The 25609-nt window shown below is 37.5% G+C and overlaps 1 protein-coding gene across 1 annotated transcript in view; it reads right to left on the bottom strand.

Moving 5' to 3' along the window:
- Nucleotides 1–25609, bottom strand: part of ROBO1 (roundabout guidance receptor 1) — a 744575-nt gene that overhangs the window by 253769 nt on the left and 465197 nt on the right. The window contains exon 4 of the mRNA XM_013948595.2: nt 22791–23117. Within this exon, the coding sequence (XP_013804049.2) occupies nt 22791–23117 (327 nt within the window). The remainder of the gene's footprint in view (nt 1–22790; nt 23118–25609) is intronic.

Here is a 25609-nt window from a genome sequence, read left to right on the forward strand (position 1 = left end):
GGGAAGAAAAATTTGTAAAGAAAGAAGAATAGCAAGTGAAAGCGGCTTCAGGGACACGCAAGTTTCTTCAGATAACTAGGCCTTCAGAGGATGAAAGAAAAATAAAAAGTATTTTAACAGCTCTTTTACTGGAAGCTTGCCCAAGGCTGAAGCAAAAGGTATGTACAGAATTCAGTGGAAGACAGACAAATATTCTCATCATCATTAAGATAAATGACATTAGTATTTCCCATCCTTAACTAAGGAGGAAAAAAAATGAGTATATTTCCGTTCCTCCCTACCAGAAGTAAACAATAACTAAAAAGCTATTGGATTTCCCAATTCAAAAGAACTTTCTGCCCACTCATTAACAGAGGATTCTTGACAGTATCACCAAAATACTGCACACAAATCATTTTTGTCCTCAATTATCTCCTCTTCCTGCTTCATCTTGAACTCAAATTCAAACATGTCAAACAACAAAATTCCCTGGTTCCTTAACATTTTCATAACTTTATCTGGTTAAATGATAGCCAAAGGAGACTCTTTATATGACACTTCCTCCAAAATCCTTCTGTGCTTAATAAGCACATCTGTAGAACTGTAGGAAGGCGAATACTGTTCCACAAATGAACAAGTTTGGGTGCCTACAAAAGATCACATTAAACAAACAAACAAACAAACAAAAATCCTAGGACACACACAGACACTGACTGGGATGTAAACAGCTAGAACGACAATGAAGTGATTCACTGATAAACACAGAACTGAATTTTTCCAAAATATCCTGTATCACCTTGAAAAGAGAACAGAAGTTCGAAAAAGATGCCCCATTCACAGGACATCAAAAAGCTCCTAATTAAAAAAAAGAGTCCCAACAAAGTCTAAAAGTAAACAAAGTCTATTTAACCTTCAAGGAATGAGAAATCCTTATGTTCTCCACATGGTACCATTATGTTTATCACTAGTTCTAATTATAAACTGTATTGCAGAGGTTTCTTTTATTGAAAGTTTGGTTAACATATCTTTTATTTCAAACCACCAATAAATAATCCTTACTACAAAACAAAGCTACAAGAGAAACAATAACGCTCCACTGGCAACCTTTTACTGTGACTTAATTAGAACTTAACTGCTGAACTACTATTTTTCTAAACAAAACAGTAAAGCATGCTCAGAAGCCAGTCATGTATTTTGACTCTCTCAACAATCATCACTGAATGCTTAACAATATTCAGAAAACAGTTTATTATGTTGCCACAAGGAATCATCCTACCTTTTATTTTGTTGTTACCATGAAGAAACAGTTGCCTCCCATCAGTATGAAGCTTTGTTCTCCCCATTGTAACAAAATGCATCATGTGCCAGCATTAACTTTATTTCTTTCCATAAAAAGGGTGAGGACCTTCGGACAGCATTTTCTAAACTATTTTGGATAAAATCCTCTAGCCTAAACACTAGTCTTCTTTCCTCTTAATTAGCCCTAGTATAGCACCACTCCTTCCTGATCCTTGTAGATGCACTCAACCTTTCCAAGCACATCCTGAACTTCCTCAAAACGGTAAATATAGTTGCAAAATTGGCCATAACCTTTTATGGTAGCAATACTCCCTTTATAGATAATATAGTATATCTAAGATGAATAAATTTAAAATGTGCAGGCTCATGAAAGATCTTTATTGCATGAAATAATTTAAAATGTATTTTGTATTATATTTTTGTAGGCAGGCTCTTTCCATGTATTAAATTAATATGGCTTTAAACAAGATGCCTGCATAAATTTTTCCAGAATTTTTATTTCTAGAGATATACATGAAACCCATACACTACAAACATTTATGTTTAATTAAACAAATATGTTTTTAAACAAGATACTAGAATACATTTAGAAAATCAGTATAAGAAAATTAGGGCATGTTAAATTACAACATATATTACATAAAAATTGCATCTATGTGAACACTGACATGTCTTAAGGTTCCACTCATTTTGCTTATGCTTGCAATAAAAAAGCAACATAACTGTATTTCTGAAGTTTGACACTCTGCTACATTTATAAATTGACCTGAAGAACCTATCTGTGATTTACTCCCACTATGCGTACATGTTTCAAATGTGCTTCTTACTCATCAGCCAGAAGAGTCATCAATAGTAGGAACAACCAGACAAAAATAAGCATCAGGCATTAGACATGCTAAGCCATATGTCTCAACAAATCATCTTAACCAAAGTACTACTGTTCAAGGGAAGTAATTTTATTTCTCTAAATCATTGAAAGAGAAGGACAAAAACTTAAATAATTAAGTGCATGAATAAAGAGATCACTGCTCTTAATTTATCTTCCCGTGCTTCAAGTCTCCTCCACAACACAATACTGAACTTATGATCAAAAACATTCACCAGCAGGAGCAATTCTCTGTTCACTTTCACATAGGAAGTAGTTACTGAATTTCAGAAAGGCCCTCAACACAGTTCAAAAAAACATCTTCGGAAATAATGGATGGGCAAAATTTTATCTAGCTTAGCCAGATCTATAAATAATAGCTTTCTTGGTTTGTTGTTAGTAAGTGATCCTATTTCTGGGCCAGGACTGCAGCTGCCTTTCCAAGGGAGCCCTCAGAGAGGAGTTCCCTCACTGAATCTTCCTCTGACAAGCAACCGAGAAGCCCACATGGAAGTTTAAACACTGGAGCTGTACCGCTGCCAAAGGCTCTTTTGTAGCCATGCAGGAGTATCCCAAGCCTGCGATTCCACTATAGGATGGAGACAAAGCATCACTCATTAAGAAGGGCTAAGACTTCAGATACAAGAAGTAATATTATCAGAACAGAAAATAAATACAATTATAAAGAATCAGAGAGGAAAAAAAAAAAAAATCAGAAACAGGGCATAAGGGGTGGAAAGGCAGGGAGCCCTGAGCCCTGAGGGCTTGGCACCTTCTGCCGCTGGCCAAAAAGAGCTTGGTTTTCCTACAAAAGTCCAGCTGGCACATCTGATGCAGCTGAGTGCCCACAGGCAGAGGTGGCTGAGGAAGAAAAGATTTCTTTTTCGTGTAATATGCACGCATCAAAGCACAAGAGCTTTTAAGTGAAATCTGCTATGCAAGACTGTAGTGTGTAACCAACCACTTTTGACTGTTTCCTGCTCTTTTGGTGGTCTTTGGATTTGCAAGATGCCATCGAAATGATTTACAGGCAAAATGACAGTAACTGAAGTCTGGTGAATAGTTAATGTTTTCAGATGTACACCACAGATCAATTTGCACTTTCTACTCTCCCCTTTATCTGCAAGTACAAAGACACTACACAGAACCTTGTCCAGTCTCGCATATCATCAGTTCACTTCCAGTGTAGGAGTATTTCACATAAATGGGAAAATCAGCTAAAAATGCTCATCTCCTCATTTCATCAAAATGTGACCTACAGAACCTACATTTCTTAGGGAAGCAAAGCATATTAAAAACTATTACTGGTTTCTGACAAGTTATGCACCTGAGGTTTCAGCAGAAATTTTCTTCTGCCCCTTCCCCTACTTCTCTTGGATTTATTAATCTGTGCACTATATGAATAAGTATTATTTCCTCAAAACAGAAATGTTACTTAGGAAGCAAAACCAGTCTGAACAGCAAATTGCACTCTCACTTTTTCCTCCTCTGACATACTTTGCTGTGCTCTTAATTGAAGAATAAATGACAGTAATAAAACAAACTCCAGTGCTGATTTAAGCTCCCAGAGCACTATGCAAGTTAAAATGCAGCAAAATTAGCAAGATATTTTACCTACTGATTTACTTCATAGGCCCAAAACTGTTTAGACATTCTTCAATGTTTTAACTGTGGCCAGGGTAATACTGTGTGCATCCATCTATCTATCTATCTATCTATTATATATATCTTGCTTCTGAGAGACAGCAAACTAGTTTTTTAAAAAAAAAATGCATCTTACATGGTAGCTTTACACTGTTACTTTCATGTAAACACACTACTAATCAGAAAATCATTATAGTATAAGTGACTTGTAATATTTGATCAAGTTGCCTCTTAACATTTGCTTTGATAAAACTATATTAGGTTCAGCTGAATACTTGCACGTATATCAAGTTTTTCAGAGTTGGAATCATTTTTGCAACTGTCTTCTGAACCCACTCTGACTTTTCAAAGTTCTTTTTTGTGTGTGTAGTCTCCATACTCCCATAACGGTCTCACTGACGATCCACCTTTACTTCACATCCCTGCTGCTATTTCCCAGTGTAACATGTAAAAGTCCTGTTTGATTATCTAACATGATTCCACATCCTTTTCAGCATCACTCCCTTATAGAATATGGTGCCATAATGCTAAACTTTTGACATACATCTTTTGGTTTTAGCCATATGATGTTGCATTTGAGTGCAATAAAATACACTTACAGAGCCATTCAGTTCAAATATGCAATATGGACATACTCTCACCACTACTTAGCTGTCAGCTCTTGTGTTACCTGCACATCTTGCCAGTTGGGAACAATAATTGTCAAGTAAATCCAGTTTGAGCTATGTCCTTCTAATTTAGTAACTATTTCTACATATGTCTATTATTTTATCATCTTTTTTTAATGTGTTAGGAGGAAAATGGCCACTGCTTGATTCTATGAGCTACAGTGAGAGAATCTGAAGGAAAGCAAACCAGTTTTTCACCATTAGTTTATGCTGTTCTATGGACAAGTTCTCCTCAGCTCATCTAATCTCCTTTGTTAAAGACTGGCTTAAATCAGGTTTCTTTTTTGCCATAATTGAAGTCAGGGAACAATTAAACTTGCTCTTTTCTTCCCAATAACAAAATATTTCAATGATGACAGCATACTGAAGAAACAAACTCCAGGACTGTGACTCCTAATTACTTCTCCCATTTTCTATCTTCTTAACTTTGAAGCTTGGCAGCTCTTCCATGAGATAGAGCAGAAATATGCATGAGTTGTGACTCTCCCTCTAGAACAGGGAAAACTAATTGACAGCCTGAAGGCTGAATCCAGCCCTGCGAGACAGTCGAGACAGTCGTACTTGGCTCCCACAGTGGCCTGGAGCAAGACTGAACAATGTGCTTAGCCCACAGGAGAGCAGGAAAGAAAGAAAAGGGAACAAGGAGGAAGAGGGGGAGGGGCAAAGAAAAAGAGAAGGCGTGTGACAGCTGACTGGCTAAAAGTGGAAGCTCAACAGTTGCAGGAATTCCCCACCTTCCCCAGTTGGGTAGCTGGAGCAGCACCTAGCATGGAGCTGAGCTGAGCTGAGGGCAGGCTGGGTCCATCATCGAGGGTCTCCCCTGGATTGGGCTGAACTAGAGGAAAGATAGCTTCCTGGTACAGTGAGTTAGAGAACTATCCCAGGCTCTAGAATCAACATGCCTTTGAAAATGAGCTTTTAAGAGGTCGCTTTGTGAGCTCGAGTAGATAATTCATGTAGACAAGGGGTGAACCAGTACCCAAGAACCCACAGAGAACGGAGGAGAGGAAGGCAGCATCATTCCTACATGGAACCTACAATCTCTCCTAGCGGAGGTCATGCTCCTGGAGCATAGAGCTACTTGGAGTGTTCTGGGCAAAAAGTCCCCTCCTTCACATCCACTCACTGCGTGTTAAATTTTGCAAGGGGGCTGCATTTGACCTGATAGGCTTTCCTGGAGCATGGCTGAAATTAAAAACGGTGATGCTCATCTGGTTCTGCAGGAGCAGCCTTGAGTCTAGCAGGAACACACTAAAATGAAGTTAGAAAAACAAGCTAAGTTTGCAGTCAAGTGTCCCTGTACCAGGTTCTCTAGTGCATCCTATGGCAGCTATATATTATCAAGGTTTCCCTTTTGCAGCCTCCCCTCTTTAGACAATGAAGGGTTAAGCATACAATCATCTTGATATATTCATCTGGTCCATGAGCAGCTGGCGGGGGGTGGGGGGGGAATTCCCATAGGGAATTTTCAATCCAGGGTCTAGAAAAATAAATCCATATAAGGAAAACCTAAGATTACACGTTCGAGAACTAAATTTATATCCCAGCACCACCCAAAAGGGATAATTTTGGAACATTTCAAAGGACTTGGAAAGTTATTTGCAATTAGTGCTAAAAATAACTATGAAACATTTCAAATGGTCCTAAAGCACAGTGATGAAGAGCAGCCTTGTGAGTAACAAACGTAACCGTCAGTGAGCTCCGAGGTCTCACCACGGCCCTGACAAACGTTTCTGTGACCCTCCAAGCCCAATGCTTAATTTCTTCCTGCTTCAGTTTTGCTGTCTACAGAACTGCAATAGTAAGACTTCCTTCCTACCCAAGTGCAAGGACATTTAAACACTTGTAAAACGCCTTAGAAACCTTGAATTGAAATAAACATACAAAAAAACCCAGAAGCATATGGACATTTCAGGGTACTTTTAAAAAGAAAATATCATAAAGAAATACTAAGAAACTTTATCTTTTTCAGTATAGGGATAATATTTATTCAAATTAGCTGGCCTTTAGGATCTTGGTCTTTTTTTTTTTTAAGAAAATGTTGTGACTAATGTTTTTGTTTAAAAAATAGAGGCTTCATTACTTAAGTTGGTATTTTTAAATGGCGTAATTTGCAATACATACCATTCCACCTTTATTAGTGAAAAATATATATATTGAGGATAAATTTTACAACTTATTTTACTATCTAATTTTATCATGGAAGTTTTGATAGTCTGTTGTCTGCTTCTTTAATTATTATTAATCTACTTATAAATATATATACATATAACTTTGATCCAACTTTGCCAGCATATCAAGTTATCTTGCCAAAATTTTTGCTTGATGCCTGTTTATCAAAGGACAGTCCTTTCCACTGTATTTTAATTTAATGGTTATGCATAAAGTGTTACATAGATAAGTTTTCATGTATTTTGAAGAAAATTCAGTTAATTAACCAAACATGAAGTTATTAGAAAGAGCAGTCCAGAAGACACAGTTTTATAAAATATCTTAGAAAAGTCACATTATCAGTGGAGCCTTTCCTGTTTTAAAACCTCTCCACAGACTATACCAAAGAACTCATTCCACTAAAAAAAACTGGAGCCAAACAAATTATCTTCAGATAAAGATGTCTATGAGAGAGACTCACTAGTGTCTGATGAAAAATTTAAGAGCAGCATGGTATTCAAGGAATCTGCTTAATTATTGCCATCCTGCTCTTGCGGCATTTTTAGTCTACATACTCTGTAAACTTTAGGGAGAAAAGATAATTTATTTTTTAACCTTGGAGACAAATCTCCAAGTTTTAAAAGTTTCTATACTTTCTATCTGTAGTATAATCATTGTGAAACGATAAGGTATTGAGATAAATACGGGACTTTTCACACTTTCTTTAACAATTTCTTCCAGTAAAGCATTTACTAATAGGAATTGAAGAACAAAAGTAACCACAAATGCTTTTGCATCTGGAAATGGTTACAGAAACCAAAATGGTAACTGTGTATAAAATAGCACATTCACATATCTATAAGACTTGACTTTTTTGAGGAACATGGGTTAGAAAAAGTATTTAACACTTTTGCCATTACGTTTTTTTGTTAAATGGAATATTCTTAAGTTGTAAATTAATAAAACAGCTCACTTTTAGGGCTTTTTTTCAGTTTATTATGAACTTTTAAACTTGAATTAAAGCATGTATATAAGTAAAATATTAAATTTCAGTCAAGACAGACCTAGCGTACAGCTCCCCACCAATCAGTTTCGATAGAAGCACAAAGAAGCTCAGTGTAGAGAGTCCACATGTGTTTAATCTTTGATTAACTGAACAAAACTAAGAGCCTCCAGACGTATTTCTTTTAATCACAGGAAAGATATCTTTTCGGTTGCTTTGTTAGTAAGAGAGAGTCAGCAGATGTGTGTCTGGTCTGAAGGGAATTTCTCTTTCTCAGGAGAAAACAGTTTAAATATGAGAGGAAAAGCCATATGCTGACTATGCACTGCTTAACAGATGACGTAGAGAAGCATCTACCACCACAGGGAGAGGAACAGGGCAGTTTTCAAATTAAATTCCTTTCAAATTCAAAGCAATCAGCTGAAATCAATTTACATATAGGGTCCAAGTTGGGTCAGACAGTTGTCATCAAAACAGTCTGCAGACACAAAAATGTAAATCTATCTGTACTATAAGAAATGTTTTAACATGATGATAGAGAAATCAATTTATTTATAATTTTAAATACAGCAAATAAATATTTTCCCCCTCCTCCCCAGGGAATGGTGATTTAAAGTAATAATAAAATATGTCACCCATATACGCTATTTGCCAAAAGCTCTGTGTTCATAAACAAAAGGACATTGGCTCAATGCAAATTTATGCCTAAATTTAGCTCACAAGCAGGTGCTTCAGTACTTCAGGGAAATATGTTTTTGAATGGAGGACTGGGAAAAAAACATGAGAACAACCAATGCATGAGATTGTTACTCAGCATTCTGTTTCTCTGACTTTCCATTATTCTTTTGTCTATATCCTATTTTTTTCACCTATATTTTCATCTAGGAAATGTAAACACTAGTGAAAGAAGACAAATTATCTCCCTCACTTCAACTAGCTCTATCAAGACTTCTTACAAGGCAGGGGGAGAAAACCAAAATAGCGTTTCAGATTTTAAAGCAGAAATTGAAAACAAAAGAAATACTAGACTTAGCTAAAAAAGACATACAAAAATTCCTTTAGATTGGAGGGAGTTCACGAACCAGAAGCAGGAGAAGGCAGACTTTCTGGTCCTCCTGATTCACCGCACCAAGGAGCTCCCTCTGGCTTCTGCTCCAGGCTCTATCTTTCCCAGCCTGCTGGGGTGGACAGGTTTGAGACCTACCAAGCAGCATGTTGCCCACCACGGCAGCAAGGCAAGGAGTCCGACTACAGCAGACACTTAAAGACTGTCGCAGTAAGACCTCTATTTCCTTCTTCATGTACCTGGAGTTCCTGCCGTTATTGATATTTCTAGCTGATGTTAACATAGTCTGAATTGTTTTCCACGGGCTTCTGCACAGCAACAGCAGAACTAATTAGAGTTTGTGTAGCAATTCACTATGTTGGTCTGATTCAGGAAAAGGACTTATATACCTCTCAAGTTCATGCTTGGAAAGTTAGATCCCTCTAAACCTCAGCAATTTTAATCCAATTGATTTGTTGCGGAAACTAATGACTGATGGGTCTACATCTACAAGGCATAGCTTCTACCTCGTTCTAAGAACTGACTTCTCACTTTTGGTTTGAGGTTTCACATAGTCTTTTTACCCACAGAAAAACTGCCACCACATTCTTTCATTTATGAATTTGCTCAGATGCATTGCAATTTCTGGCAAGACTACAAAACACATAACTTATCTGAACATCCATCCTAACATGCTCACTGTAACATCCTAAGTTATTCATGAGTTTAAGAAGAGTCACAGTATCATCATCATCTAGCAAAACTTTCTGGGCTAAAGGTAGCTTAAACTCTTCTGCTTAACATAATTTCTGGCAAGACACAAAGTCATAAGAAGAGCTTTCATGGGTCAGACGAAGGGTTCATCTGGCCTATTATTTTGCCTCAACTTTGGCAGAAGTAGGTAATAGCAGACAGTATATTGAACAGGATGAGTATGAAGTAGTACAAGTATAGGGTAATACAAGGAAGCCCTATATAACTTAAATGCATTCTGTGACTGACAATCTGAGCTACATGCACTTTCATGAGCTTCTCTCATATAATTTTATCTAATTATTTCCTGAATCCACTGATACATTTGGGCCACGTTCTATGGCCCTGAACTCCACAGGTCAATAACATACTTCATTTTTGCTTGTCCTTAAACTTCCACCTGCTAGTTTTATTAAATACACTTACTGCCTGTTACAAGCAATAGTGGATTCTCCTGTTTATTTTCCAAATGCCATATATAATTACTAATACAGCTATCATATCTCATATCAGTCTGTTTCACAGCTAGAAGAGTTAGTCTATTCAATGTCTCTTCAGAAAGAAACCATTCTATAATTCTCTTCCTTGACACCCCACACTACACTTTTTCAGGGCTATAGGTCTTTTTGCATGGAATATGCAAGATGCGAACAAATCACAAATTCATACCATGCATGCTATATTTGTTAACTGTAAAAAAATAAACAAACATAGAAATACTTCAGAATTTACTGCCTTAACAGAAAGTAAGTGCTATTACTCAAACACTATAGAAATTAAAAAACATCCTTAAGGCACTAGACAGACTAAAACCTGTTACATCCATCTTCTATTGATACCCTGCTCCTACTCCTATTCCAACAAATCAAAGTGAGACTCTTCAAACAGTATTTGCTTAGAAATGCGTAGGAGGAAAAAGAGCTACAGTATTCACTTCTGTGTCTCAGACTGAGCAACTTACCTTATCTTTGCTATTAAGAGGATACAGGTAACAAATGTGCCCAGAAACCTATCCCATTTTCATCTGTCCTGTTTTCCACATAATTTCTACTATACCAACAGATTCAATTTTAACTCATACTGGTAAAGAACTAAGTACACTGACATCACCTAAGCCAGCTGCATCTTCTAGCCTGGATACTGCCTGCATTTCTGTCAGCAATAGTGGAAATTTTATCCATTTTAATTTCCTTGGTGACAAACCAGTATGTGCTTCTAATTCCTGAAGTGAATAGGAGTCTTTCATTAGAAATGCCCTGTTTTCAAAGTAGTGGTAAGTCTCAAATGTATCAGCATCTAGAAAAAGCTTTAATTTCTTACATCTGTATCGTGGTTATCCACTAATGATACCACTGACCTGTGAACTGTCATGGAATTAGTCATACTGTTCAAATATTATGCCGACACACAGCCTCAATAAAAATCCTCTTACTCAGTTTCCAAAATACATTGAATCTTAGCATTTCAGATCTAACAAGAAAGATATAAATAATATGGGATTTGAGTCATCTCCATGGAACAACAAAAATCATAAAACATGAATTTTAAGTATGCAGACTATATAACATTCAGGTCTTTAAAAATTTCTCTTATGTATTCCCAAATATATATAAGTTGTATTTTAGATAGTACAAATAGAGATTTTCCTTTAAGGATAGATTTACACAAAGATGCTCCACCATACCAATGACATTTCCAACCAAGATTTTTCTTTTTTTAATCTGTACACCATTTTATTCCTCAATGCAAAAATTAACTTTATAATGCTCTGCACAACATGATCATCCAATGACTCTGATAAGCCACCTTCCTTTTTTAGATCATTTATTTCATGAGTATGGGCAAGACTAACTCAATCAAACCTTCACTAACCAACACTAAAAAAATGTAACTGTTGGTTCTGTTCTCCCTCCCACATCCTCCAAGTGTAGACCTTGGCCTGAAGAAACCTAATCTTTCAACAAAATATAAAATGAAAAGCTCAGAAACACCCAAAACCATTTGCAATATCCTGAAGCTATACTGAATTGCACATTTGAAACAAAAATCATCCACACAACTTCTATGTGAGGCTTTGCCTCATAAAACATAACAACATGGTTTGCCATATATGGGCTTTTACTGCATCTGACTGCAAAGTATTGTACATAGCAATTGTCATAATGCAGCTCTCCCTAGCAGGGTCTAGATACTCTGAAACCTGTCAAACAGGGGGACACTCTCTTCCCAAGGATGCTTCACTGGCCTTTATCTGTGGCTTGCTCGGTGCTACTGAGAAAGTCCACAAATCAGTTCTAGAATCTATGGTGAAAGGAGAAATAAAACGTGACCTGTCCTTGGCTTGGCAGGAGTACATATTCCTCCAAAGAAGTCCCCAAGGGACTAGCTAAATCTAAGCTACCTTCACTGTGGGACTGTTTGCTTCAGATCCAACAGAACAGATTCAATCTCAAACAATTTTCATGGAGGCAACACCTTTAAAGCCAAAAGGAGTCTTAATTTATGTGCACTTTATACACAGAAATTATTTCTGTTCTCACTAGAATGCAAATATAATTTTAAATATATTTCTTAATATTCCTAAAAGAACTGTAGCTTTAGTTACTGTATATAGTCTTTTATAACTAAATATGATTTATTCTCCTATGTTTATCACGCACTAAATGGAAGCTGTAGTGTGCACCAGAGAAAGCATCTATTGGCCTCTTGCAAAGAGGATGCAGCGCAGACAAAATGACCATGAGCTAAAACTCAGTCTGTAACTATTTTAGTGAGTCTGTGGTGCAGATCATGGTTCTAATGGCAGCATTCCTTCACCAAGTTAGAGAGAAGCCTTATCTTCTCCAGGATGTGCAGAGAAAAGATTCTGCACAGGTCATTCTAAAGATAGCAGCAAATACTAATGCTGAAATCCAGTCCACAAAAGCATCGGCTTTTTTTCCCCCCTCAATTTGGTGAGCTATGAATTGTAAAACAGCATGCAAAGGAAGCAAGTCATTAAAATTACTTTAGCATAACTTCTAAGAGCAAAACTCTGAAAAAAAAATTATTATTAAGAAATGTGGAAATATAGTAAAACAGGTAGCTGTTGGAAGCACAGAAAGTATACCAGCATTATCCATATGCATCGATGTCAAGCCTACTCACTTGTATGGAAGTCAACCATAACAGCAAATAAACAGCATTGTTTTTCTGAGGTTCATCCAACACTAAAATGATACTGTCTAGTAAGATAAAAGCTTTGCTTATTGCTGGCAATATATTTAGTTCTTTTCAATGAGGAAAAGAACTGATGGCTTGGTTAAAAGAAAGGGCATAATTTTCTGAAGCCATGGGTGTCTCCAACCATGGAAATTCCAAAATGTTTCGTTCATTGTCATGCAACTGAAAAGGGAATAACCCATTTTATGCTTGATTCTTTTCAAAATGGCATTGGCTGCACATTAGGGATCATTTAAAACATAAAACATTTACAAAAATTAAATGGTCTGAATTTTGACACTGTTGCACCATTTGCAGCTAATAATGCTAATATTTACTCAGAGAGACCCTATCCTGTCTAAGATTAATGGAAAATGAGAATGAATTTTCCAGCTAATTGAACAGCTCATATTCTGCATAACACAGGAAAATGAACTACAGATAAGTCATCGCTGATCTTTAAGATTCTGTAGCAACCTTTTCTTCACCTGCCAAAAGAATTTCAGAACAACAGGGGATATTTCGTTGTATCAACATTAATTAACGGTAACGCTGATGAAACCATCCTCTCCACAGGATGGTTATCTCTATTCCTTGAAATTCAAAGGAACTTGAAGTGTTTTTAATGATAAGGTGGCACCTGCATTGACTGTATGCCATTTTTATTCCTTTTAAAATCACATTAAAAGCCTTTGATGATGCATTTTTAAAACTAGAACAATGAATCTAATGCATACTGAAGATTATGTTACAATGAAGACTAAGCTATACGAAAGAATCATGACAAAATCTCTGGTCATAAATACATTTCTTCAAAAACTCATTATGACACGACATGGGAGGAAAAAATAGGAAAGGATCTAATTTAGTGGGAAACATCAGATTTCATATCTTGATTTCATCAAATAAAATCATCTTAAATTGATTCAGCCACCTTCTCTGAAACTTGACACAGGCCATATGTGGATTGCTTGCATAAGGATAAGTTCTGTTCATAGACAACCTGAACATACAGATTCAACGCACTGCCTTCACATGTCAGCACTCTTCCACTTGAAAACGGATAAAAATTATTTCATTTCCATCCAGTAAAGGAAATCACCCTAGCAATTCTGGTTCTCATTTGGAATTTGCTGAAATATTTTTTTTTCCATTTGCATGATGCTATAACCTCAAACACTTCAAGTGTTTTAAATGTTGCTATTTTATCTTTAAACCATGTTATATGACAGTCATGAAGGCTCATGGAAGGTCAATTTTTCTAACCCTGAACTAGGATTATCAATGTAATAATAATATCATTAAATCTGAGTACCATAATAGCCATAATAATTAAGCATGTCCCTTTGCTGCACTATCAGATTTCTGTGCATACACATTTCCTTATCGCCTTTCTTTTTTTGTTTCACATTAGAAATTTAAAGGAGCTGTACACATTAAAAATATAAAATGGGAATATAAGACCATTATTTTGTCAGAGAGGTTGAATCAGACATAGAAATTTCTTGTTTTTCACCCTACATTTTACAAGCAAAAGTAAATACAACTGGGTAAGGATTTTGTAAATATGGGAGGTTTCTAAAGCATCTATTATTTTCATTAGGCCTGAATATGTGACTACATCATTTTTGTTTAACAAAAAAAATTTGGATCTTAACATTTTTATTTTAGTTCTTTTATTTAAGATAGACCAAAATATGCATGTAAGACAGAGCATAGCAGCTGTTTAAAACTTTTTCCCTTCCGGCAATTTTTAACATAACAAAGAATGAAGTTTACTTCTCAAACTTTAAGGAATGCAACATCACTGCATCTAATCTATGCATCTACTGTACTACACAGTACAGAGACGGAGAGAGAGAAAGAAAAACAGACACAAACACATACACACACTAGCATCTAGAAATAAGACAGTAAGTTTCAAATAATTTATTTTCTTATTTCAACACATTTTTTCATTCATTCTCAGGTCTTATTTGGCCAAGAGGTTTCACAGCAGTGACATTCAAGCAGGAGTTCCTAATGGTACTAACAAATGCCTCCAGTACTGTAGTTGTCAGGAGGCTTGTAAAGGAAGCAGAAAAACTAAAGAGAAAAAATGAGGCTCTATCTTTAAGAATTAGGTGGATGCCTTAAAGGATTATGTTGACATTCAAACTCTCGATGTTCTTCAACTAACTGTAATGGCAGAGGAAATTATACACCTAAACTTACATGAAGTAGCTAAAATAATTGCTTTTACTTTCCTAACACACAGATCACTAAATTATAAAAAGCATCACATTTACAAGCAACTTTGATATCACAGTTGCACAGAAATTTCTCCTAAATGATGTTACATTGTTTTTTAAAACATGCTTCAGAGGCTGTTTTTAGTAAGCCAGGCTTTCAATTGTTGTTACAGCTGCATACTAAAGGTTAGTTTCAAGGCAAACCTACCACTGATAAATGTTTTAATAAGCATTACCAACAGCATTATTATGAAACCTTTATTGACTCGAGCAACTTTTGTTAATGCCATTACTTGTGGGCATAGCTTCACCAATTTTTTTTTTTTAATGTACTTTTTCCTTTGAAACTTTGGGAGGAAAGCAAGCAAACAACCAAACCTTTCTATTTAAACGTCTGCCTTTCACTTGAAAGGAACAAGAAACAGTTTCATCACCATGCTTTGAAAAGTTAGCAGTGATATAGCAGTGATACTAATATTTGCTTTTTAATTTAGGATGAAAGAATAGATAAATGTTTTTGAAGGATCAGTTTGATGAATCACTGTCCTACAGAAGCATATGATACATACTACATTACAGTGCAGCAGCACTGTAAGAAAGAATAAATGAGCTTAATAAGATTCTCCTAAAAGCAAGAGTCATCTTCATTATAAATAAAAGAACAAATAAGCTTTTGACTCAGCACTAGCCATCAGTGAAAGGTAACAGCTGAGGTAACAAAATCTGCAATTTATTCATTAATTTCAGCTTGGTTTAAACAACGATGCTACACAACAGCAGTCAGGAGGGAATGCTCACTAATTTAGCATAACATAGTACATACAAAACATATCATGACTCTTTGAAAACAATATCCAAAGAAATATGCCTTTTCATTGTGAGGACATTAGTGTTTGAGAACCACTGAAGAGATGGAGAAGTTAGGTGATCTTTCATATTAACCCCATGCTATGGAAGTTTTTCAATGTCACTGCATGGTGCATACTAGGAGCAACTGGGATTCTTTGGGAACTAATGGAGAAAGTACTTGGAGTAGTGTCCATTGTAAATTAAAAACAAATGTCAGCAAACTTTTATATCCAACAGCGTACTTCATGTAAGATCTTAGGTATCCTCTTATTGAGGAAAGAGGTAACATACATACGTACTTCCTTAGAAATACTTTTGCAAAAGCAAGCCTCTTGAAAAGCAAATTCATACATCAATGGAAAATAAAGCTGTTTTCATAAAAGTTACCCTAGAACTTTCATAGCAAAACTGAAAGCTATCCTCTCAAAGAAACATAATTTGAAATAAAGATTCATGAAGTCAGTGACCAGCAAACACGACCAATTTCATTCTTACTTGATTTTTCTTTAGATCCTCAAAATCTTTAGAGTGGAGAGAGAATGATGAATATAAGCCTGCAGCTATTGTTGCCACTCTTGATTACTGATAAATGCTACATAACAGACACCTGCAAGATCAAGAGATATCACTTTCCTCAAAAAAGAGTACTTGCAGGAAAATATAAGAAGAAAATTTAAATACTGAAGCAATCTATGACATGGCAATAACTGAATTTGATCTTGATCAGGTGCATCTGTTCAGACAATCTTCAGCCACTCAAGCACATGAAGCAGCTGCAGTCACTTTCCAGTCTGCTGATGGGTAACACTTCTGCTTTTCCAAAATTGCTTTTGCTTCTCCCCTGTGAAAAATGACTTTTGTTTCCCAGTTGTTTATGTGATAGCCAGAACTCTGTCTCAAGCACTTACTCAGAGAAGCACGAATAAGTTCCGGTTTGTGCTCCCACCTGTAAAAGCTGACATTTACAGCGAGAATTATCCAGTTTCGTTTTGACAGGGACATGCCCTTTATCACGTTCTTTAGGAGCTTTCACCACCAGGGAATGTGTCACTTGTAGGTAGTAATCTGAAACCAGTTACATTCCTCAAAAACAAAACACGGAACTAATTTAAGTAGGTCTCCAGTGATCAAAAGGCTGAGTTCAGGAAGTCAAGAAGAGGGAGGCAAACAGCCATGTAGTGGTGTAAGGCTGTGAAGGATGATTACGGTCTTATCTGATTATCCCATCGCACACTGGTTTTGGACTACCATACTGAAGCTTCACTCTACTGCAAATTAAATTTGAAGATATACCGTGAGGTTCCATTTCAGAAATTCTGTGGGAATAACATTTCAGATAAAGATGAAACCAGTCAGCTAAAAAAAAAAAAACTTCCCCAAATTAAGCAGGAGTTATGTCTCCTTTTTTATTTAATTGTCTTGTAATTCAGCTTTCTGCTGGGTAACCATTTATGCAAATTTATATCCTTCCCATTTATGAAGATCTTACGGATCTCAATTATACAGAAAATGTCATGCAATATTAAATTATCCAGCTACATTTCACAAGGCTGTGTAGCTCAGTATGGTTTTACTAGTCTCTAAAGTGTCTGAGAGATTTTAATTCTTGAAATATCAAGTGGCTTGCTATTTGATTAGGGAAAGTTACAGTCCTGGTAACATAATCGAACAGAATGTAGTCAGTGTGTGTTTAAGTAATGCTCTGGCAGATTTAAGAAAGATACCACTGTGCCAGTCAGAAGGATCATCTTGTTTTTTCCGGCCGTTTTTTGGTAAGGGGGGGGATGGGGCATGGTTTCAAGGAAATAACCATGGAAACTGCAGGAAATACAGCTGGAAAAAACATTTATGGGGGAAAAAAAAACCATCATGGAGAGGATATAACAAATCCACAATATCATAAGTGGAAGCATGGGATCTTCCTGCTTTTTGGAAGGGCCATAGGAGGCAGAGATTGGAGAAGAAAAAGATGTCTCTAATTCAGTTTGCTGAAAGTAAATAGCATTTAGATCTTGTTCAGTGTTATTCAGCAAGGACTACACTGTCATGACAGAGATACACATCAGTGGAAGAAAATGCAGCATACTTTGGATTAGATGACATGCACGCCATAGCCCATTCAGCAAAGAAAAGGCGATGAACAGAAAAAGAGGAAGGAACACTTTTTTCTCCCATTGTGTTCTACAGTTACTGAGGATTTTAGTCCCCGCAGTTGCAGATATCATATCTAAAGTTGTTTCGAAAGCTCTTAAAATACACATATATTTAAGAAGACAAAAACATCTTTTAATATTTTTGCACTTCAGAAATTTTTATAGATTTCTGAGATTCCTCTTCATTCCCCTGTTTGCCGCTGGAAAATCTATGCACAGTATAAAGAAAAGAATATGTCCAGCTTATTCCATAGACAATAAATTATTTTTGTGGTTGTCTAAGGTTAACATTTTAGCTGCTTAGAAGATGTACTACATGAAGAAATAACAGACATGAAAATTTATTTTTCGTATATATCTGAATCTGAAGTCATATCTACACATGCACTGAACAGCGGAAGAACATCATCTAACTGGTGGTTGCTACAAGAGGCAATGGCAGAAAACGAAGCAATAAATTCCTTACTGTATAATAAAACGTGAACTGGTGCACTAGACCAGGGCTGGTACCAGTGACAGCTAGCAGGTACAGTGCATAAAAAGCTTTTCTTTCTCACGATTCACAAAAGTTTTTTGGTTAACCTTACAGCATCAAAACATAACCAAAGGAGTACTCTAAATGATCTTTTGTATTCCCTAAGTGGACGCCAAATAAAGGCAATTTTACTGGGTAAACATACAAAAATTAAACCTGAACATAGGATTTCTAAAACAGCAATGGTATATGACAACTGTGGTATTCAAAAAAGGGTGTGCTGAGAAGCCAAGCAAAATGGTTTGTTGATTTGTTGCAAACCACTAGGAATGTAACTACAGTTTATAAAGATGATAGTATTATATCCATGTTCCACAGATTTTGAATTTCATGTAAATTTATTCTACTAGCCTTCAATTATTTCCATGTTCCTCACCTCTTCTGTGCTATTTTAAATATTTTGGTGCTTTTGCACTGTCACATCATTACCTTTTCTGTTAAAATTCTTTGACTATAATCTGCTGGGATACAATTAAAACTGTATAATATTACACTGTTACAGACCTAGAAACCTCATTTCCAAATACAGATAGGGATTCTTTTCCCTTACAACAATGTGGGTATTTATTTTTAAAATGAAAAAAAATTGCAAATCTTGACTGCATTTCAAACTTCTGAAACTATCCTTCAATATGAGAGTCATTTTGAACTGGATTAGCAATTTACTACTATACTATTGTTAGGTGGCAAACAGTTGAAGCCCCGTTAGGAGATACTCATCTTTTATTTTTCTCTTAAGTATTACAGAATCACAGAATTGCTGAGGTTGGAAGGGACCTCTGGAGATCATCTAGTGCAACCCCCCTGCTCAAGCAGGGTCACCTAGAGCACATTGCACAGGATTGCGTCCAGGCATGTTTTGAATATCTCCAGAGAAGGAGACTCCACAACCTCTCTGGGCAACCTGTTCCAGTGCTTGGTCACCCTCACAGTGAAAAAGTTTTTCCTCATGTTCAGATGGAAGTGTCTGTGTTTCAGTTTGTGCCCGTTGCCTCGCGTCCTGTCGCTCGGCACCACTGAAAAGAGTCTGGTCCCATCCTCTCGACACCCTCCCTTCAGATACTTGTACACGTTGATAAGATCTCCTCTCAGCCTTCTCTTCTCCAGGCTAAACAGGCCCAGCTCTCTCAGTCTTTCCTCATAGGAGAGATGCTCCAGTCCCCTAACCATCTTTGTAGCCCTTCGCTGGACTTGCTCCAGTAGTGCCACATCCCTCTTGTACTGGGGAGCCCAGAACTGGACGCAGTACTCCAGATGGGGCCTCACCAGGGCTGAGTAGAGGGGGAGGATCACCTCCCTCGACCTGCTGGCAACACTCTTCCTGATGCACCCCAGGATACCATTGGCCTTCTTGGCCACAAGGGCACATTGCTGCCTCATGCTTAACTTGGTGTCCACCAGCACTCCCAGGTCCTTCTCCGCAGAGCTGCTTTCCAGCAGGTCGACTCCCAACCTGTACTGGTGCATGGGGTTATTCCTCCCTAGGTGCAGGACCCTGCACTTCCCTTTGTTGAACTTCATGAGGTTCCTCTCTGCCCACCTCTCCAGCCTGTCCAGGTCTCTCTGAATGGCAGCACAGCCCTCTGGTGTATCCGCCACTCCTCCCAGGTTTGTATCGTCAGCAAACTTGCTGAGGGTGCACTCTGTCCCTTCATCCAGGTCATTGATGAAGAAGTTGAACAAGACTGGACCCAGTACTGACCCCTGGCAGACACCATTAGCTACAGGCCTTCAACTAGATTGTGCACCACCGATCACAACCCTCTGAGCTCTGCCATTCAGCCAGTTCTCAATCCACCTCACTGTCCCCTCTTCTAGCCCACACTTCCTGAGCTTGTCTATGAGGATGTTACGGGAGACAGTGTCAAAAGCCTTGCTGAAGTCAAGGTAGACAACATCCACTGCTCTCCCCTCATCTACCCAGCCAGACATTCCATCAGAGAAGGCTATCAGATTGGTTAGGCATGATATCCCCTTGCTGAAGCCATGCTGACTACTCCTGATCACTTTCTTGTCCTCCACATGCTTGGAGGTGGCCTCCAGGATGAGCTGCTCCATCACCTTTCCAGGGATGCAGGTGAGGCTGACTGGCCTGTAGTTCCCCGGGTCCTCCTTCTTGCCCTTTTTGAAGACTGGGGTGACACTGGCTTTCTTCCAGTCTTCAGGCACCTCTCCTGTTCTCCATGACCTTTCAAAGATGATGGACAGTGGCTTAGCAATAACATCTGCCAGCTCCCTCAGCACTCGTGGGTGCATCCCATCAGGGCCCATGGATTTGTGGGTGTCAAGTTTGCTTAAATGATCTCTAACCCACTCCTCCTCCACCAAGGGAAAGTCTTCCTTTCTCCAGACTTTCTCTCTTGTCTCCAGGGTCTGGGGTTCCTGAGGGCTGGCCTGAGCAGTAAAGACTGAAGCAAAGAAGGCATTCAGTAACTCTGCCCTCTCTGCATCCTTCGTCACCAGGGCACCCACCCCATTCAGCAGCGGGCCCACATTTTCCCTAGTCTTCCTTTTGCTACTGATGTATGCGAAGAAGCCCTTCTTGTTGTCCTTGACATCTCTCGCCCGATTTAATTCCAAATGGGCCTTAGCCTTCCTTGTCACATCCCTGCATACTCTGACAATGTTCCTGTATTCCTCCCAAGTGGCCTGTCCCCCTTTCCATTTTCTGTATACTTCCTTCTTCTGGCTGAGTTTTGTATTGGCAGAAACACTTAAAAAAAAAAAAAAAAAACCTTCTGGTGGTACTAGTGTTTCACATACACATCCAGATCCTGTCAGTAAGATTCTTACTGTAATCGCATCAAAATGACTTAAGACAGGGGTCACAAACAGATTTAGAAACTAACAGGTAAATTGACACTGGCAATGCTGTACCAACATTTGTGGCCTACCTCATGTTTCTGGGTTTTGACAAAAAACTGTGGAAGATACAGAAACACTACATGCAGTTCAAAGATTTCTTTGAGGTACCTCACAAACCGAAGAACATACAATAAGCATGGACAGAACTTTAAAACTCATTTTAAGGATCAATGAGGAGTACTAAAAGGAAACAACAGCAATAAGGTAAAATCAGATTCTCTTCACCATCAAGGTCCACTCAAAACTACACCTATAGGATATGGTACACAACATTTCTGAGTAACTGATCAACAAATGTCCTCAAAAAATTTGGATTAAATAGGTTATGCATTTGCTGGATAAGTATATTTTCAATTAGTCATGCACTAATTATTTTTATCAATAAAAAACAGTAACAAGGAAACAATGTGGCCACAGGTCTTAATAGGGTGTATTTACTGTGTCCCATGTGACGCTGGAGATCCTTCTGGTATATGCCTTGAGAAAGTACTTGTGATCTTCTGTGAATGTAGGTGCAGCTAAGCAAAGGGCTCAAGTAAACACACAACTTCCAGTCCGTTTCCTTGGCCTCCTGTAAGAGTTACGAAAATCTAGCCCCTCAGATAAATCTTTTTCTAAAGTTAGATGAAATAAATTTCACCACTGGTGTCTAACATTACTTGTCTGAAGTTAGGAGTCTAGTCAGACCTAATTACCAATACACATCATTTAGCCATTGGAGGGAGATTAGTATTTTGAGAGAGTAATTCATTCAGGTCTGAGTCAGCTCTTCAAGAGAGCACCAGGTGAACTGCTGTAGATCAGAGAGGAAATCTATAAAACTCACTTAAAACAGACACCTAACTTTTGGATAGGAAGAATTCCTCTCATATTTAAGTATTCAAAACTGATTTTTTTAACCTAGTCACAGCCTATGAACGCTGGAAACCCTTTCATGTACACTCTCTTCCTCTAAAATGAGTAGAATTTAAAGGGGATACAGGAAGAGATAAGCATAACAAAGTGACATGACAACATACTTGACTGTTCCTTCCTTTGGCCAAATACTTATAACTAGACAGATAATTCGTAAGCCACTTCTTTCAGAGCAAAAAAGGTCATTTTGTGTTTGTACACCTGGCATTATTTTTTCTAGTGCTTATTCATGCAACAACAATTCCAAATGCACCCTGTTGGATCAAATCCTAGCTTACCTGCCTCCTAGCATGAATTGCATTTTGCATGGATATTTGGTGAGCACAAAACACCAGTAAATTTAAGTATACAGTATCTAACAAACACTGAGTAATCATAACTGCATGGAAACATAAAAGATGTATGTGAGAATGCACAAAAATGTCTAAATTTCTACAATGATATGATACCTCTTCTATTTTCTTATTTTCCTCACTATTTCCTTATTAACAGGTATGTAACAAATCTATGCATATAGTTCATTCATTGCTTCTAACTCAATATCTCATATGAGAGGCAGCCCACACTTTATTTCCAATCTTCAAATAACGTCAAGGCCAGGTTGTTGCTAAAGCATGAAAAAAACGGTACTTACTTGCGACCTCCAGCGATGCATTATGACTTACAGCTTCCCCAAGGTAATTCCTTGCCACACAGATGTAGACCCCTTCATCCGGCCTGCTCTTGCGCCCATGCACTATGCGTAAGAAAAATAAAGATCCGCTGGGCAGCAACATCCGGTGGGAGCGCGGATCATCTTTGTCCGTTTCCACTCTTTCACCCCCTTTGTACCACTCAATTGTTGGGGTCGGCCTTCCTTCAGCTTTACAGTTTAAAGTTGCTGGTTCTCCTTTTGAGACAATTAAATCAGAAGGGTGTTCGACAATTCGAGGCGGGAAATCTTCTTGCCGAAGGCGGGAGCCTGCAATATAAAAATGCAGTTTTCTTATTAGATCGGTGCCTCGTACAGTCATAAAGTTTTGTAACATAACAACATAACCTATCCTGTAGTCCACGATTTAATAAGAATGGCTATTATCATCTTTTTAAAGTGAAAAAAATCTCAAAACATCTTTATTCATTCATTGAGTGCAAGGTTCTCCCAAGTGAATAAATTCAAAAGCATTTTTCAAAAGGTAACCTATATTAGTGAACTAAGCTTGTTCCTAATTCACATCGATTTGGTTGCATTATGCATATGCATTCTACATATGCATATGCAGAATTATGAAAAACCTCTACAGATATTATGCCATATTTGGCAAAACTACTACTTCTCTAATGTACAACACGAAGTCACAGCTAATCTCATCTGACCTTTTGGAGAGTCCATTAATTCACGCAATGCCTGTTGAGTAAGTCTTAACATCTCTAGTACTACAAAGTTACTTTGTTTTACCTGTAATGTCAGCTCCCTTTAGTGACTTGTTAAGCAGTATTAAAGAGGTAGAAATACATGGAATGGTGGAGTGCTTCATACAGCTGTTGTGTCAAGGAAAACGAGAGTAACTTCTTGCGTTATAAAATTTTTACTCTCTCCTACTATTTTTTATCCAATCTGGATAAAAACCAACCTGAGAGGAAAGTATCAGGGATAAAAGAAAATTTACAGGCAACCAAGCTGCTCATCTAGAAAAGCATTCAAATTCAAATTCAGCCTAATTCGAGGTGCAGCTGACGATGGCAAGGAAAAACTCTAATGATGGTCTGGATAGTTATATACCACAGAAGTATACGGCAACCAACTGGGTGCCCAAGAACTCTGAATTACACATAAGTAGCTACTGAGGCTTTTAGGTTTTTAAACCATTGACTCCCTTTCCATTTACTATTTTCCTTATTTCTCTCTTTCTTGACATACAATTTTACCATGGAGAAAATTAGTCTCTTGGGTCAATAATTCCTGATTATTAAAATTTTAAATGCCAAAAATTTTTTATTAGTATTAATAATATGGTTTTTGAACAGCTGTGAAGCAGTATGAAGAAATATGAGATCTGTTCACTGCAGGTTAGAAGACTGTAAAATGGCAAAGAAAAAGGAAAGGAGACAAGGAGAGGATGGTCCCAGAGAGAGTTCTGTTTCCAATATATACACTGAAAACACTCTGAAATGTAGAACTTGCATGTAAAGTTTATTTCACATTTCCTTCACCTCAAGATAATCAGTGCAAATTAAGCTTCACACTAATCAGCTAGCATTAACTGCACAATCCCAGATCTCCAGTAGTATGGCTTGACTACATTAAAATATGTTGGTATTCTTTATGCAGTACAGTAAGATAGCTTTATATGGATATTAATGTTTATTAAGTATGTAACAACTCAGCCAGCAAAGCAGCCTACTCTTCAGTCCTCTGAGAAAAGGTAATATAAGTAGTACTGTATTTAGGACTGTATTCCTAAACTATAGGAAACATTTTATCACTTGTCTATCTAATTTGTTGATTTCTGTTCAGATGCCCAAAATATCGCAAGACTCTGTAGTAACTAAAGCAAACAAGTACATTTCACATTCTCTTTTACCTACAACAACTACCTGAGACATGAAAATTAAAGCAAGAGCAAGCAGAACAGAAGCCAGGAAACTCCCAAATACTTTTGCTAGCTACACATCATTACGCGGCTCTGGACCAGATGCTGGAGGGGAGACTGAGCTGCCCCTCCCAGGTGCAGGGGACAGACCAAACCCTGGGAGAGGGGAGCCTGCAGTACAAGGAAATTGTGCCAGTCAGCTTTGCTATTATTATACATCATTATGGAGAAATAAAAATTTGACTTGTAAGTAAAATGCTTAAAGATAGTTAAGAACTGTTTTAAAAGTCCAAGTCTGCATCTATGTTGTGTGTACTACATGTTCACATTTTCATGGATTATGCTAACCAAAATAAGCGGGGGGAAAAAAAAGAAATATAAATGAAGGGAAATGAAATATTATTTTCAGATTTTCTGCATGTTCATTTTCCCTCCTGACATTTTAGTCACTGTACACTAACTTCTAGTACTGTACAAAATGAGAGTTTAAATGCTGAGCTGTAAGCTTTCTTGAAAACTGAGACTCAAAATTCTTGAGGGGGAAAAAGTCTGTGTACAAGGTCAAGTTCTCAGGAAACTTCAGGAATGCTCACATACTTTTAAAATTTCTTTGGCGGGTAACATTAGAGGAACTAAAATGACAGAACTGTCCATTAACAGATTTTTATCCTAGCATTTTATAACGTAACCTTTCTCTGGAAAATTTCATTAAATTGCTTGAAGCAGAAGGGGACAAAAGTTGTATGAGTAGTTGACTGGCACCCAGCAAGCATTAACAGCAAATTTAGTGACAACTGCCTGAGGGGATATAATGGCCTTGACAACCAAGTTATAATCTTTCTCCATATCTACATGTTATTTTTTAAAAATCTTCCTTTCC

Source organism: Apteryx mantelli, chromosome 1 (genome assembly GCF_036417845.1).
Source record: "Apteryx mantelli isolate bAptMan1 chromosome 1, bAptMan1.hap1, whole genome shotgun sequence".
Taxonomy (NCBI): domain Eukaryota; kingdom Metazoa; phylum Chordata; class Aves; order Apterygiformes; family Apterygidae; genus Apteryx; species Apteryx mantelli.